We start from the raw sequence: 13,958 nt of genomic DNA on the forward strand, positions 1-13,958 counted from the left end.
AAGGGAGCAACTACTAAATACTGCTGTTGCACAAAATAATCCTCTTATTATTGTCCAGGTTTCACAGAGAAAAGTGCAATGTTACCTAAACAATATTTGCAACGAATACATAATTACCTCCCCACCGAGGGGACCCCAACATATCTTAACCCATGTCAGGGTCGGTAAAGGTTTGTACCATTGAGACAACAGCTGTTTTTAGGAAACAGGAAAGATATGTTTTTTTAGTCCTAAACTAAAAAATTTTTAAGAAATATTTTCATAGTCTGATTTAAAAGCCTTTTATGTTTGGAAAATTATCCTAGTCAGTGTGTTGTTTAACAAAAATAAACAACGACAAAAAATACTTTCATTGGCTGACAGCCAATAAATCAGTCAGAAAGCAGGAGCACACTCCATAAAACTGCTTGCAGGTTCATGCAAAGCGTGGGCCCCTTGCAGGCACGTTTTCAGATAAGCCATCTTTTGAAATTGACGTCAAGTTTCCTAAACCAGTAATTGACTTGGAAGAAAAAAAATTCAGAAAAAAAAAAAATGGAAGGAATTTGTTTTGAATGCCACTGGATTTCATCCAAAAAGAAAATCGCCCACAGGATTCTATCCAAGCTCGTTTAATCCACTTTGCAAAAAGGCAAATGTAAAGCTTCATTTCCGACCGGCAAATTGGAGAAATCCATTTCACAACAGTGTTTCATTTCATGTGAGATATCTGGCAGTTCCTTCTGTGCCATTTAAAAATGGGAGAAAAAGTTTCAGCACACACATCAGCGAGGTGTGCGCAGTTTAGCACAAGCAGGAATTTACATCCTAGGTTGGTAAACTGAGAATTTTCTTACTTCATTCAAAGTTTATTCAAACCCATGATTGCAGTTACGAAGTCATAAAACAATACCAGGAAAACATTTTAACACAGATAATTTATTTCTACTTCGTTGTTTTGCTTGGGTCATCTGACATACAAGAGATCGGCTTTTCATGAAATGCTGTCATTTGGGAGAGGGTATTTAGGCTAAATTGAAGACAAAAAAAAGCCTTTGATTGGTCCAGGTCAATCTGCTGATACATACAGGGATACAACGTTATAAAAGAGAGAAATGTCTTTGCGGAAAGGGGCTACCCGAGGAGCCACACCCGGGCAGGCTCTTATCAGGAGTGACAGATGCCCCCCAGTGGGTGGAGCCTCACAGCCAGGGGGCGGAGCCTCACAGACAGGGGGCGGGGCCCTGCAGCCGGGGGGCGGAGCCACGCAGCCGGGAAGGCCAGACTGCTCGGGTCTCACTGCTCGCTCTGCTGGCTCTCCGTGAGGGACGACACGGCGCCCTGGCCCTTGTTAACGTCGCTGATGCAGGCCCACTGGCCGTCCACCGACTCCTTCCACAGCGTCACCTGCAGGACGGGGGTGGAAACGCACATAAAGAACTGACCTGGGGCACGTCTGCAGACGTCAGGTGGTGCACACACTGATAATGGCACAAAACCTCATTATAACTGTCCATCTCTAGCCCTGATGGGGGATCGCTTAGCATGCTGTAAACCACTTTGGCAAAAAGCATCTGTAAACTGTACCTGTAAAGAATTGCACCTCGTTTCCAAGGCCTAAAAATGGCTTCCGGTTAAAAAGAACCCACATAACCCTGCAGACACCGCTGCCCTCCTCCAGGGCCAGACTGGGGCCCCTGAGTATTTTCTATTTATTTTCTCCAGTCCGTTTGAGTGTGTAAAAGTGCAGTTCTTATGTGGATCCCACCCCATTGGAGCAGTCCAGCTTGACTGCCTTTAAGGGGTCTTTCTTCATTTCTTACTCACTCTGAAGTTGAGTGGGGCAGCCTGATTCTAACCACGCAGCAGATAATAAAAGATGACTCACTGAAAAGTAAATACTGCATCTTAATCTGTCTGAAGCCGTCTGCATGAAGTGCAAGAGAGTTGACAAAATAGTCATTACATAATATTCATTATTCAGAGTCAGTTCCTCAAAACGACAAGCACAACAACAGCATTAAATTAACTCTCCGCACCGCTGACAATTAAAATTCCACGTCTCACTCCAGAAGCTTGATTAGCCAGCTCCGGAGCCGAGCCGGCACGATCAGTGAGAGTGGCGGGAGGGCGGGGCGCTTCGCCCCAAGCAGGCCGCTAGTTTGGCTTAGCGTCGGGCAGAGTTCTGTCATTATTAATCCGCGCGTTCCTGCCCACCTAAGTGCCGGGGAGGAGGGGTGATAGATGACCTCAAGATGGCCGCCGCTGACTTAAGGCTATCAAGAGCCTGCGGGACAAACCTCCCTCCTTCGCCTTTCCCACAAAGCACCACTCCCTCCTCAAACTCAGGAATTCTCATTATTGCCGGGGCTGCTCTGGGCCTTCCTCATCAATCACGTCCTCAGAGCTCAAAAGTGCTCTGGAGAGAAAAGACCCAGCGCTGCAGATAAAATAAATAAATAAATAAATAAATAAACTCATCGGCGCGCGATAAAACGGCGGTTTGCCAAGGAAACCGTCGCATCTTCTGATCTTCAGCACTGACCTCCTCGCTCACCCTTTTGACCCCGCCCCTGTGCTGGGTTTGATCCCAGTGTCCGATAAGCACGTGACGAGCAGGAATCTGTCCGCTTACAGACATAAGCGGGATTTTCGCGGGTCGCTTTTATATTGTTGAGCAACATTAAATACTTTTCGTCTTTATTAAAGATGGCTGTCGGAGCGTCAAAGGTAACAAAATTCTGCTGCTTCGTTTGCCCAGGGCTACCAAGGCAATGGGCTCGACTAACATTCCGGAACTTTCCGGTCCCCGCTGATACTGAACCGTTAAAGAGAAGCAGCGGCGCGTAGGTTAACCATCCACCGACGCTCTCATCGCTTCCACGCCACCGAATTCAAATCAGTTTCACAGGACCTCCCCTGAACCTGTCGCTCAGTGAGTGTGTAGACGGAGACGCAGCAGGACTGCGTCTGGAACATTCCACAGATGCCAAGAAGCTACAATTAGCATACGCAGATGATGAAGCGCTACTATTAGCATATGGTCCTGTGCCATGCAAGAAGAAAAACCTTGTGCATAGATTTGTGTCACGTTGGCTTTTAAGAAATTGCAAGTTCTCATCCGGCTCTATGTGCCGTCAGCATTTCATAGCTCAACATCTAATAAGGCCGCTTCAAAAGCCCAGGTGACTAAACCATAATGCTGTGGTAGTGGGTAGATCCACAAAAAAAAGTGTGAGAGAGAGAAGAGAGGTGGGGGGGGAGAGAGTGGGGTGGGGTGAAAAGAGAGATGGAGAGAGAGAGAGAGAGAGAGAGAGAGAGAGAGAGAGAGACAGCGAGCAGAAGAGAGACAGGAGAAAGAGAGAGACAGAGGAGAGAAAACGGGTAGAGTGAGATTCACATGTGAGGCTCTGTTTTTTCCTACAACAGATCTTCCCATTCCCAGATTACCCCAGCGCATAGACAGAACGCTCCCGCTCTGAGTTTTGGTTGGGCGGACAGGAGCGAGCGGTCCTCTGGCGCCCCCTGGTGGCCGGGCGGGGCGGAGCGGGCCTCTCACCTTGTTGTCCCCGCCGGAGACGGCCAGGATGTTGCCGGTGATGGACCAGCTGACGTGCCACACCACGTCGTTGAACTTGTGCAGGAGCTTGGCCGTCCAGGTGTTCCCCGCGGGGTCGTCGCACGTCCAGATGAACACTCGTCCGTCCTGGGGGGGGGGGCAGGGGGGTTAAAAACGCGACGGCCGCTTCAGAGAGCCTGTGCATCTTCTGCTTCACAGATACGGCCTCGTTAACACCGCGTGCCTGTACTGCTCCCAGAGCCAAAATGTCCACAGCTACACCAAAACTGTGAAACGAAACGGAGTATGAAAAAGTAATATTTGCGGCACAGGTGCCATGGCCTACACGTGCAATAAACATCTAAATAACAGTCGCTCAGCTCTAAAACCGGTGCCTTTCATTTACACCGACTGGAGTGGTCCTGAAATGGGCACGTTCCAAAATGTGAGCGTCTGAAATTCACCCAGGATACATCGCTCAGTTTCATGCTGCGTCACGCAGCAGTGTGTCATACTGCAAGCGCAGACTTCTACATTATCGGGCTGCTTGTTTTGATTGGCTCACAGGTTCTGCAGGGTTACCATCCTAAGGAATTTCTACCCGTCTCCCTCTCTCACAGTGGGAAAGTCGCAGCCAATGGGTCATCAGCTTTAGGTCACATGACTGTCCTATCACATATCAACTGCCCGAGCAGAAAATCCCTTAAAAAAGGGGGCTGGCTTGGAAAAATGCAGGGAATTTCATCCATTCCTCTGCTACCCTGGTCCTGGAGAGCCACAGGGTCTGCTGGGGTCCCCAGCCCTGGTCCTGGAGAGCCACAGGGTCTGCTGGGGTCCACAGCCCTGGTCCTGGAGAGCCACAGGGTCTGCTGGGGTCCCCAGCCCTGGTCCTGGAGAGTCACAGGGTCTGCTGGGGTCCCCAGCCCTGGTCCTGGAGAGACACAGGGTCTGCTGGGGTCCCCAGCCCTGGGCCTGGAGAGACACAGGGTCTGCTGGGGTCCCCAGCCCTGGTCCTGGAGAGACACAGGGTCTGCTGGGGTCCCCAGCCCTGGTCCTGGAGAGACACAGGGCCTGCTGGGGTCCCTGGCCCTGGTCCTGGAGAGCCGCAGGGTCTGCTGGGGTCCCCAGCCCTGGTCCTGGAGAGCCGCAGGGTCTGCTGGGGTCCCCGGCCCTGGTGTGCACCCCACCCCTCAAGAGTGTCTTAGAAACGGCCTGAAAAAGCTGCACTCGCACCACTTGCTAACACAGTGCATCACTAATTCACATTAAAAGCTTTCTTGGTTGACGCTGCCCGCACAACCATCCATGGAAAGGGTGAGGCACGGACTGGCTTGTACCTTTAGTCGTCACCAGCTTGTCTGTTAGCATCTACACGTCCCTATACTCCAAACCGCCAATAAGCTACCTCTCACTATCTCATCATACCGCTAAAGCTCACATCCACCTCACTGTTAAAATACTCAATACTCCTACAAATATTTGCTCCTATGATCTGTTCAGGCTTCAATCCAAAACCGAATGAGTGTATTACTGATAAACTCCACACCTCTCCCAGTGCTGACTCATGGAGACCAGAGGAATATCCACCGACAACCGACAGGTCAACTGCTTTTCATCTGATTTTAAAGATAAAACAAGAGCTTAACTATGGACCTGGGCTCAAGTCCCATTTCAATTCAGACATTCAGCCCATCCAATGAAAATTCCCATGGAACATTCAGGGAATCTTCCCAATTAGCGAAATGAGTCTTATTCACTGAACTGGAGCCAAATGGACCCCAGCCCTGCTTTGTGCAGTTACTGACAGATGACTCCTGAGGAAAAGCCTTTCCTCCAGAGCAATAATGGCTACTTGCGAGCAGCTGGCGATAATGCTGGTTAGAATGAGATGACTCCTGAGGAAAAGACTTTCCTCCAGAGCCATAATGGCTACCTGCGAGCAGCTGGTGATAGTGCTGGTTAGAATGAGATGACTCCTGAGGAAAAGACTTTCCTCCAGAGCCGTAATGGCTACCTGCGAGCAGCTGGCGATAGTGCTGGTGGGCAGGCCTATGGAGGGAGCCCAGCCTACATCCCGCACCCAGTCGCTGTGCGCCTCCAGCTTCTGGTCCTCCTTCCACTGCCCGTCCTCCTCCCTTAGGGAAAGAAGAGAGAAGCACCTGAGTGCGCTTGCAACACTGACAGCCTGAAAATGGGGAAGTCACTTTTTCCCATCAGCCCATTGTTTCTGTATTTATACACAGTGTTTCCCCTAAATACAGGCAGCCATTCAGCACCGCTGCTGACTTATTTTGACCCCCGCCTGATGAAATGGGGGGGGAGGTCTCTGTCAGTTCATTTGTCACGTTGTGGTATTACATGTCCGCCACATGGTGGCTGCAAACTGATTATAACCTGGAACTGAATACAGCACTCCCTCTCACATGTTATTGCTGATGGCCACAGCACTTTTAAAACCAATCAAAACAGCTCAGTGACTTACACGTATAAATACAACCATCAACGTAAATATTACAGTCCGTGCAAGGAGTAGTGGGTGCAAACAACACATGTTACCGCTTGACTCTTCAGATACGAGGCGGTGGCTGTGATCAGTGATGGCAACGCAGCAAAAAAACACTGTCCAGCTCAGAAGAGAAGTGTGACGATACGCTGTTGTTCTGATTTTAAAACCAGCAGCACTGCAGAGGATGTTTCCGTCAGTGAAATACAGCATTGCAGGGTGTAAGTACTTCCGTTAAACAAATAATGCGTTCGCTAGTTAACTAAGCACTTTGATGAATTCAGCCAGACTAGCCATCTGACAAACAACAACTTCAGCTGCAACTGACAGCAACTCACACTCAGCTAATTAAAAATATAATCATAAATGTAGCTTGCTAGTTAGCATGTAATCACGGTCTTGAATATTTTAACGTTACCTATGTTGATTATAAGGATGACATTTGTAGATGTGTAATGTCAGATACTAATTAGCTAGCTAGCTGGGTTTCAAAGGCTGTGTTTTAAAAGTGGACTTGTCAGCCACCGTATTTTCCCCAGCCTCCGAATCTGAAAATGTTCCATGTCGTTTCTCACAGGAGGAACAATGTTTGAGCTCTTGTTCTTCGCCTGCAATTAAATTTTACTTTAGCTTTTTGTGTGTGTGTGTGTGTGTGTGTGTGTGTGTGTGTGTGTGTGTCTGTGAGTGTGTGCATGTGTGTGTTAAGAAAATCAATATTTATGCCTTACAATTTTGAGCTATCAAACCAGAATGGCCTTGATTTAATGAACCGAGTTATGACCACCCATCACTTTCAGCTGCTAAACAAATTAATAAGCTGTTATAAACAGACCATTAAGATTCTGAAGAGATTAACAAAAAAGTACAGCAAAGTACATTAAGGACAGCTAATTCTACAGACCCTTAGTTAGCACTAATACAAAAGTACAGTTCAGTACATTAGGAAAATCTCAATTTTATAGACCCTTAGTTTGCACTTTTATAATGTTCTTGGTATTTTTATAGCCATTTATACTGGTTCTGCACACTGTGAAATGTGTGGAGATCAAGATGCAGGCCGGCCTTTCAAGATGCAGGCCGGCCTTTCAAGAAATATCACAACGGCAGTGTTATCCTTGATCCTTTTTTTTTTTAAACAGCCATCATTATTCCATAATGTCCCCAGGGATATGTCTGCTTCTGTTGCATTTCCTTCTTCACATAAAGGGCAGTGCAGTATAACGGGTAAGGACCTGGTCTTGTAACCTAAAGGTCACAGGTTTGATTCCTGGATAGAGCACTGCCGTTGTACCCTTGAGCAAGGTAACCTGTTTAGTATATATCCAGCTGTATAAATGTATGCAATGTAAATGCTAAGTAAAAATGTGTAACTCGCTCTGAATAAGAACGTCTGCTAAATCCCTGTAATGTAATCTAATGTAAAGTAATGTTATGCAATGTAATGTATTGCAAAGTAATGTAAAGTAATGTAATGTTATGTAAAGTAATGTAATGTTATGTAAAGTAATGTAAATTAATGTAATGTAAAGTAATGAAATGTATTGTAAAGTAATGTAAATTAATTAAATGTAAAGTAATGTAATGTAATGTAATGCAATGTAAAGTAACGTAATGTAATGTTATGTAATGAAATGTACTGTAAAGTAATGTAAATTAATGTAAAGTAATGAAATGTATTGTAAAGTAATGTAAATTAATGTAAAGTAATGAAATGTATTGTAAAGTAATGTAAATTAATGTAAAGTAATGAAATGTAAAGTAACGTAATGTAAAGTGAAAGCACTCGCGGCGTGGTTCACTTACTTCCACAGCTTGACCAGGTTGTCGCAGCCTCCCGACACAAACCTCTTGATGTAGTTGGGTTTCTGCCCCGACGGCTGGTCTATGAGACTGCCAGGGACCACCGCCGGCGCCCAACTCACCGCGTTACAGCCGATCTGGGGGGAGAGGGGGGAGGGAGACAGAGCGCCATCAGACCACCAGAGCGCCATCAGAGCACCGCACAGCGCCATCAGTCCACCGCACAGCGCCATCAGAGCACCGCACAGCGCCATCAGACCACCGCACAGCGCCTTCAGACCACCGCACAGCACCATCAGACCACCACACAGCGCCATCAGACCACCGCACAGCGCCATCAGACCACCGCAGAGCGCCATCAGACCACCGCACAGCGCCATCAGACCACCGCACAGCGCCTTCAGACCACCGCACAGCGCCATCAGACCACCGCACAGCGCCTTCAGACCACCGCACAGCGCCATCAGACCACCGCACAGCGCCATCAGACCACCGCACAGCGCCATCAGACCACCGCACAGCACCATCAGACCACCGCACAGCACCATCAGAGCACCATCAGACCACCGCACAGCACCATCAGACCACCACAGAGCGCCATCAGACCACCGCACAGCGCCATCACACCACCGCACAGCGCCATCAGACCACCGCACAGCGCCATCAGACCCCCGCACAGCGCCATCAGACCACCGCACAGCGCCATCAGACCCCCACACAGCGCCATCAGACCACCGCACAGCGCCATCAGACCACCGCACAGCGCCATCAGACCACCGCACAGCGCCATCAGACCACCGCACAGCGCCATCAGACCACCGCACAGCGCCATCAGACCACCGCACAGCGCCATCAGAGCACCATCAGACCCCCACACAGCGCCATCAGACCACCACACAGCGCCATCAGACCACCACACAGCGCCATCAGACCCCCGCACAGCTCCATCAAAGTGCCACAGAGCACCATCAGACCCCCTCTCACAATCTAACAGCCACCTTTTAACGCAGGTCTGTAACCCGCTGTCTCTGAGTGTATGTGCATGCTGACAATGTACGCTAAACTAATTTCTAAAAAAGCACCATGTAAATGGTAAATGGACTGCATTTATATAGCGCTTTTATCCAAAGCGCTTTACAATTGATGCCTCTCATTCGCCAGAGCAGTTAGGGGTTAGGGGTTAGGTGTCTTGCTCAAGGACACTTCGACATGCCCAGGGCGGGGTTTGAACCGGCAACCCTCCGACTGCCAGACAATTGGTCTTACCTCCTGAGCTATGTCGCTCAGGATGTCATTCATCTACATGAGTGAAAATTTACTGAGAAACTGCCCCATATGTTTAACTTAAATGTTAAAACTTTAAGGGCAATATCTGCCCTGAGCAAACCCCAGAAAGAGAAGCAATGCTCTAATTCAGAGCTACTTACGCAGTACCCTGCCTACAATTTGAACCTGCAACCTCAGAGTTGCTAGCCCAAATCCCTGCACCTTAAAGGGGATTTGGGCTAGCGGGATACTCAGTGTGTGCGTAGCTGATCTCTTTTACAGAGACAGGCTGGAGCGGGATACTCAGTGTGTGCATTGCTGATCTTTTAAAAGAGATGGGCTGGAGCGGGATACTCAGTGTGTACGTGTTGCTGATCTTTTTTACAGAGACAGGCTGGAGTGGTATACTCAGTGTGAGTGTTGCTGATCTTTTTTACAGAAACAGGCTGGAGTGGGATACTCAGTGTGAGTGTTGCTGATCTTTTTTACAGAGACAGGCTGGAGTGGGATACTCAGTGTGAGTGTTGCTGATCTTTTTTACAGAGACAGGCTAGAGCGGGATACTCAGTGTGTGCCTTGCTGATCTTTTTTTACAGACAGGCTGTTGCGGGACACTCACAGTGTGTGCGTTGCTGATCTTTTTGACGCCCCACTGTCCGTCCCCTGAGAAGGTCAGGAGGGAAATGGCCCCATCGGAGCTGCCGCAGGCCAGAATCAGCCCAAAGTCATATGGCCCCCAGCACACAGAATTCACTGTGAGGGAGGGAGGGAGAGAAAAAGAGAGAGAGGGAGATCCTATGAATACACAAATTGACTCCACATTGTAGCAAAATACTAACAGCTGGTACATTTTGGTGGTCTTCACATATCCAGTACAAGCTCCAGAAAATTACGATAGGAATACCGCAAAAAAGACCAATCACCTGAGGAGTCGTGCCCCGTGTACTCGTACATCTTGTCCCAGGTTCCGTTCTCCTCCTTCCAGATGATCACCTTCCGGTCGTAGGAGCAGGAGGCCAGGATGTTCCCGTACATGGGGTGGGCCCAGGCCACCTGCCACACAGGGCCCTCGTGCCTGCACGGAGCACAGAGCAAACGGATCAGCGCACAAACAGGGGTCCCCCGCCGCCCCAATTCTGAGCGGATTATCTGACCCTGCCAGGATGGGCTACAGCAATAGTCTGCGCAGTTTATAATATGACCCTGCCTGGACGGGCTACAGCGGCAGTCTGGGCAGATTATATTCTGAACCCTGCCTGGATGGGCTACAGCGGCAATGTGATCAGATTATAATCTGAGCCTGCCTGGATGGGCTACAGCGGCAGTCTGAGTAGATTATAATCTGACCTTGCCTGGATGGGCTACAGCAGTAGTCTGAGCAGATTATAATCTGACCCTTCCTGGATGGGCTACAGAAGCAGTGTGAGCAGATTAAAATCTGAGCCTGCCTGGATGGGCTACAGCAGTAGTCTGAGCAGATTATAATCTGACCCTGCCTGGATGGGCTACAGCGGCAATGTGATCAGATTATAATCTGAGCCTGCCTCGATGGGCTACAGCGGCAATGTGATCAGATTATAATCTGAGCCTGCCTGGATGGGCTACAGCGGCAGTCTGAGTAGATTATAATCTGACCCTGCCTGGATGGGCTACAGCGGCAATGTGATCAGATTATAATCTGAGCCTGCCTCGATGGGCTACAGCGGCAGCCTGAGTAGATTATAATCTGACCCTTCCTGGATGGGCTACAGCAGCAGTCTGAGCAGATTATAATCTGACCCTTCCTGGATGGGCTACAGCAGCAGTCTGAGCAGATTATAATCTGACCCTTCCTGGATGGGCTACAGCAGCAGTCTGAGCAGATTATAATCTGACCCTGCCTGGATGGGCTACAGCGGCAATGTGATCAGATTATAATCTGAGCCTGCCTGGATGGGCTACAGCGGCAGTCTGAGTAGATTATAATCTGAGCCTGCCTGGATGGGCTACAGCAGTAGTCTGAGCAGATTATAATCTGACCCTTCCTGGATGGGCTACAGAAGCAGTGTGAGCAGATTAAAATCTGAGCCTGCCTGGATGGGCTACAGCAGTAGTCTGAGCAGATTATAATCTGACCCTGCCTGGATGGGCTACAGCGGCAATGTGATCAGATTATAATCTGAGCCTGCCTCGATGGGCTACAGCGGCAGCCTGAGTAGATTATAATCTGACCCTTCCTGGATGGGCTACAGCAGCAGTCTGAGCAGATTATAATCTGACCCTTCCTGGATGGGCTACAGCGGCGGTCTGAGCAGATTATAATCTGACCCTTCCTGGATGGGCTACAGCAGCAGTTTGAGCAGATTATAATCTGACCCTGCCTGGATGGGCTACAGCGGCAATGTGATCAGATTATAATCTGACCCTGCCTGGATGGGCTACAGTCGCAGTCTTGTCTTGAATAAGGCTCAGTTAGACCAACACATGCAGGAGTATCCACTGAGGAGGGACGTTGAGAAGAGAGCAACACACCATCTTCATACTATGTACTGCAATTTCCCCATTTCCCATCCTATTCCCACACCCTAGCACTCCTATCTTATGCAATTACTCTAGGACTGCAATTGCATGCGTTATTACTTTATATGGACATTAGCTATAGGACTGATTTGTTCCATGCATTATTATTATGCATTTGATTTGCATTAAATTTGCTTTTGTATTACAGTTGGCACAAGCAAACTTAGGCCTACACTTAGTACTTTAATGATGGTGCACATACCATTGCTAGTCTGCAAACATTGCTCACTTAACTAAAGTGACTGGATGCAGTCATGTTACGTTGTACTCTGCTCTGGATTACAGCATCTGATAAATTACCAATAAAGTCATTTATGGAGCCACTTTAAAAAGTCCTCAGGGGGAAGGAAAAAAAAAACAGTGGTGTGAAAAAATCCACAGGGGGAAGAACAGTTGGTAGGGACCTGGATATAGAGGGAAAGCCAACCCCCTGCTGTCAGTAATTAAAATCAGGCTAAAGCAGTTATAGGGAGGTAATGAGGACTCTATCGATGCAGATAATGACGGGGCAGTGGTTGGGCAGACCTTAGCCTGAGGTATTAAGCTAAGTGGTAAAACTCACAGCCCAAGCAAGGAAGGATATGACACTTAGTCATGTGGACAACTTTAGTCTATGTGGCCATCTAGATGCAACCAGCCAATACACACACTAATCACACACTTAAAAGTCCAGGAGAGTTTGGGACACTCCAATCCTGTTCAGCTCCCTGAACCTGAGCTCCATATAAAATAACAAATGTATGGGGGACCCAGCATGAAGCAATAACAGACAATGCTAACACTAAACCGGGTTGGAACGCCCTGCAGCCACAACGACATTCCTGCCGTTAGGAAATCAGGAGCAACTGAGACTGGAGAGGAAACATCGCACCAGAACCCACCCTCTCAGATCTGCCACGAGGATCTGGCCTCCGTTCTTCACATCGAAGATCTTTACGGACCTGTCGGAGGAGCACGTGGCCAGTCTTGTGCCATAGTAGTCCATCTGAGCATCATGCTGGAAATACAGGACAAACACCCATGGGGGTTAGAAATAGGCAAGGACAAAGGTGACAGTTCCTTTTATGGGACAAGTGTTTATATCCGTCCATTACTGATGACATCAGCAAAGGTACAGCAGCACAAGAGCAATATCAGTGTAATACAAAGGTTAAAATCAGAAAAGCATTTGGTTTCCCAGGCAAGACTTTTAGGAAGTACATCACAGGGTTGCAAGAGACAGAAAGCCAGTAAGACGCATTAGGTACTCTCAGGGCATTCATACTTAATTGGTTGACATAGGCATCTACTGGGAGTTTTCATCCACAAAACTTGGAAAGCCACTGAAGATTACTCACGATCATGTCCTCGTGGGACGTGTCCACAGTGTTGATGACTGAAACCTGGAGGCAGTGAAGAACAAACCGTTAATCAACTAATGCGTCTCGAGATACATATTTACAGGGCAATGCACGCACCTGATAGCTAAATAGCTAGCGCGCAATATATTTCGATGGCATTACATTGGGGTAACAAGTCATAATAGCGTTTACATATCTAAAACGGTAGCTACCCGTTTCCTAACAAATTTGCTAACTGATAACAGTATTTAAACTGAAATACCTATTATTTATTAGCATGGAATATCATTAAACCTTTAACAGTTCGTTATTAAATGATGCAGACAAAATATTGTGACTAAAAAAGCTTCCAATAATGGCTGTGGTAGCACAGATTTCTGAATAAAGTCCAGATGGAAACGGGAAACCGTAAAAATAGCTAGCTAGCATTAGCTAGGCGGCGCTCACTGCCGGGACACTGCAAACCCATTACGTGGCACTTAGCTATTATCAACATGATTCTAATAGATTTGACAGCCAGCTGCACCTTCAATAGACAACTTATACCATAACTATGCTGAATTAATAGATTGACAGTTTATGCTCAGCTGTGTTGTCTGGCTAGCCGAAGCATGCAGCCTAACATTAGTTACTACATAGTTAGCAAGCTGCTATGTAGCTGGCGAGAGGAACATTGTAACAACTAGTCCTCGCGCAGGTTCGCCAACTCACCATAGTTCCGCTGGAGATAGCTGATTAAAGAAAATATAAAAATGAATAAGAAATAAGCCAGTAGAAACTCTTCCCTTTACTATGATTTTTTTTAAGTAAGCCTCCGACAGCACCTTTCCTTAATTCCGACGTGGCAAACCTATCTTCTTCCACCCGCCTCCCACCTCTTTGCCGTGCGACTATTAGTTCCGGGCTACAACAAAGATGAACATGTACTTAGTTCCGTCGAACGCTTGGTGTG

At 47.9% G+C, this 13,958-nt stretch overlaps 1 protein-coding gene across 1 annotated transcript; it reads right to left on the reverse strand.

The window, feature by feature from the left end:
- Positions 1-827: 827 nt before the first annotated feature.
- On the reverse strand, positions 828-13,910 carry sec13 (SEC13 homolog, nuclear pore and COPII coat complex component). Its single transcript, XM_035388374.1, has 9 exons — positions 13,718-13,910; positions 13,004-13,048; positions 12,548-12,663; positions 10,031-10,182; positions 9,727-9,860; positions 7,845-7,978; positions 5,553-5,673; positions 3,539-3,685; positions 828-1,386 (listed from the first exon to the last, which is right to left on the reverse strand). The coding sequence occupies exons 1-9, from the start codon at positions 13,718-13,720 to the stop codon at positions 1,276-1,278; spliced, it is 963 nt and encodes a 320-aa protein (XP_035244265.1). The 5' UTR covers positions 13,721-13,910; the 3' UTR covers positions 828-1,275.
- Positions 13,911-13,958: the final 48 nt, after the last annotated feature.

This window comes from Anguilla anguilla, chromosome 13, assembly GCF_013347855.1.
Source record: "Anguilla anguilla isolate fAngAng1 chromosome 13, fAngAng1.pri, whole genome shotgun sequence".
In the NCBI taxonomy this organism is placed as follows: Eukaryota; Metazoa; Chordata; class Actinopteri; order Anguilliformes; family Anguillidae; genus Anguilla; species Anguilla anguilla.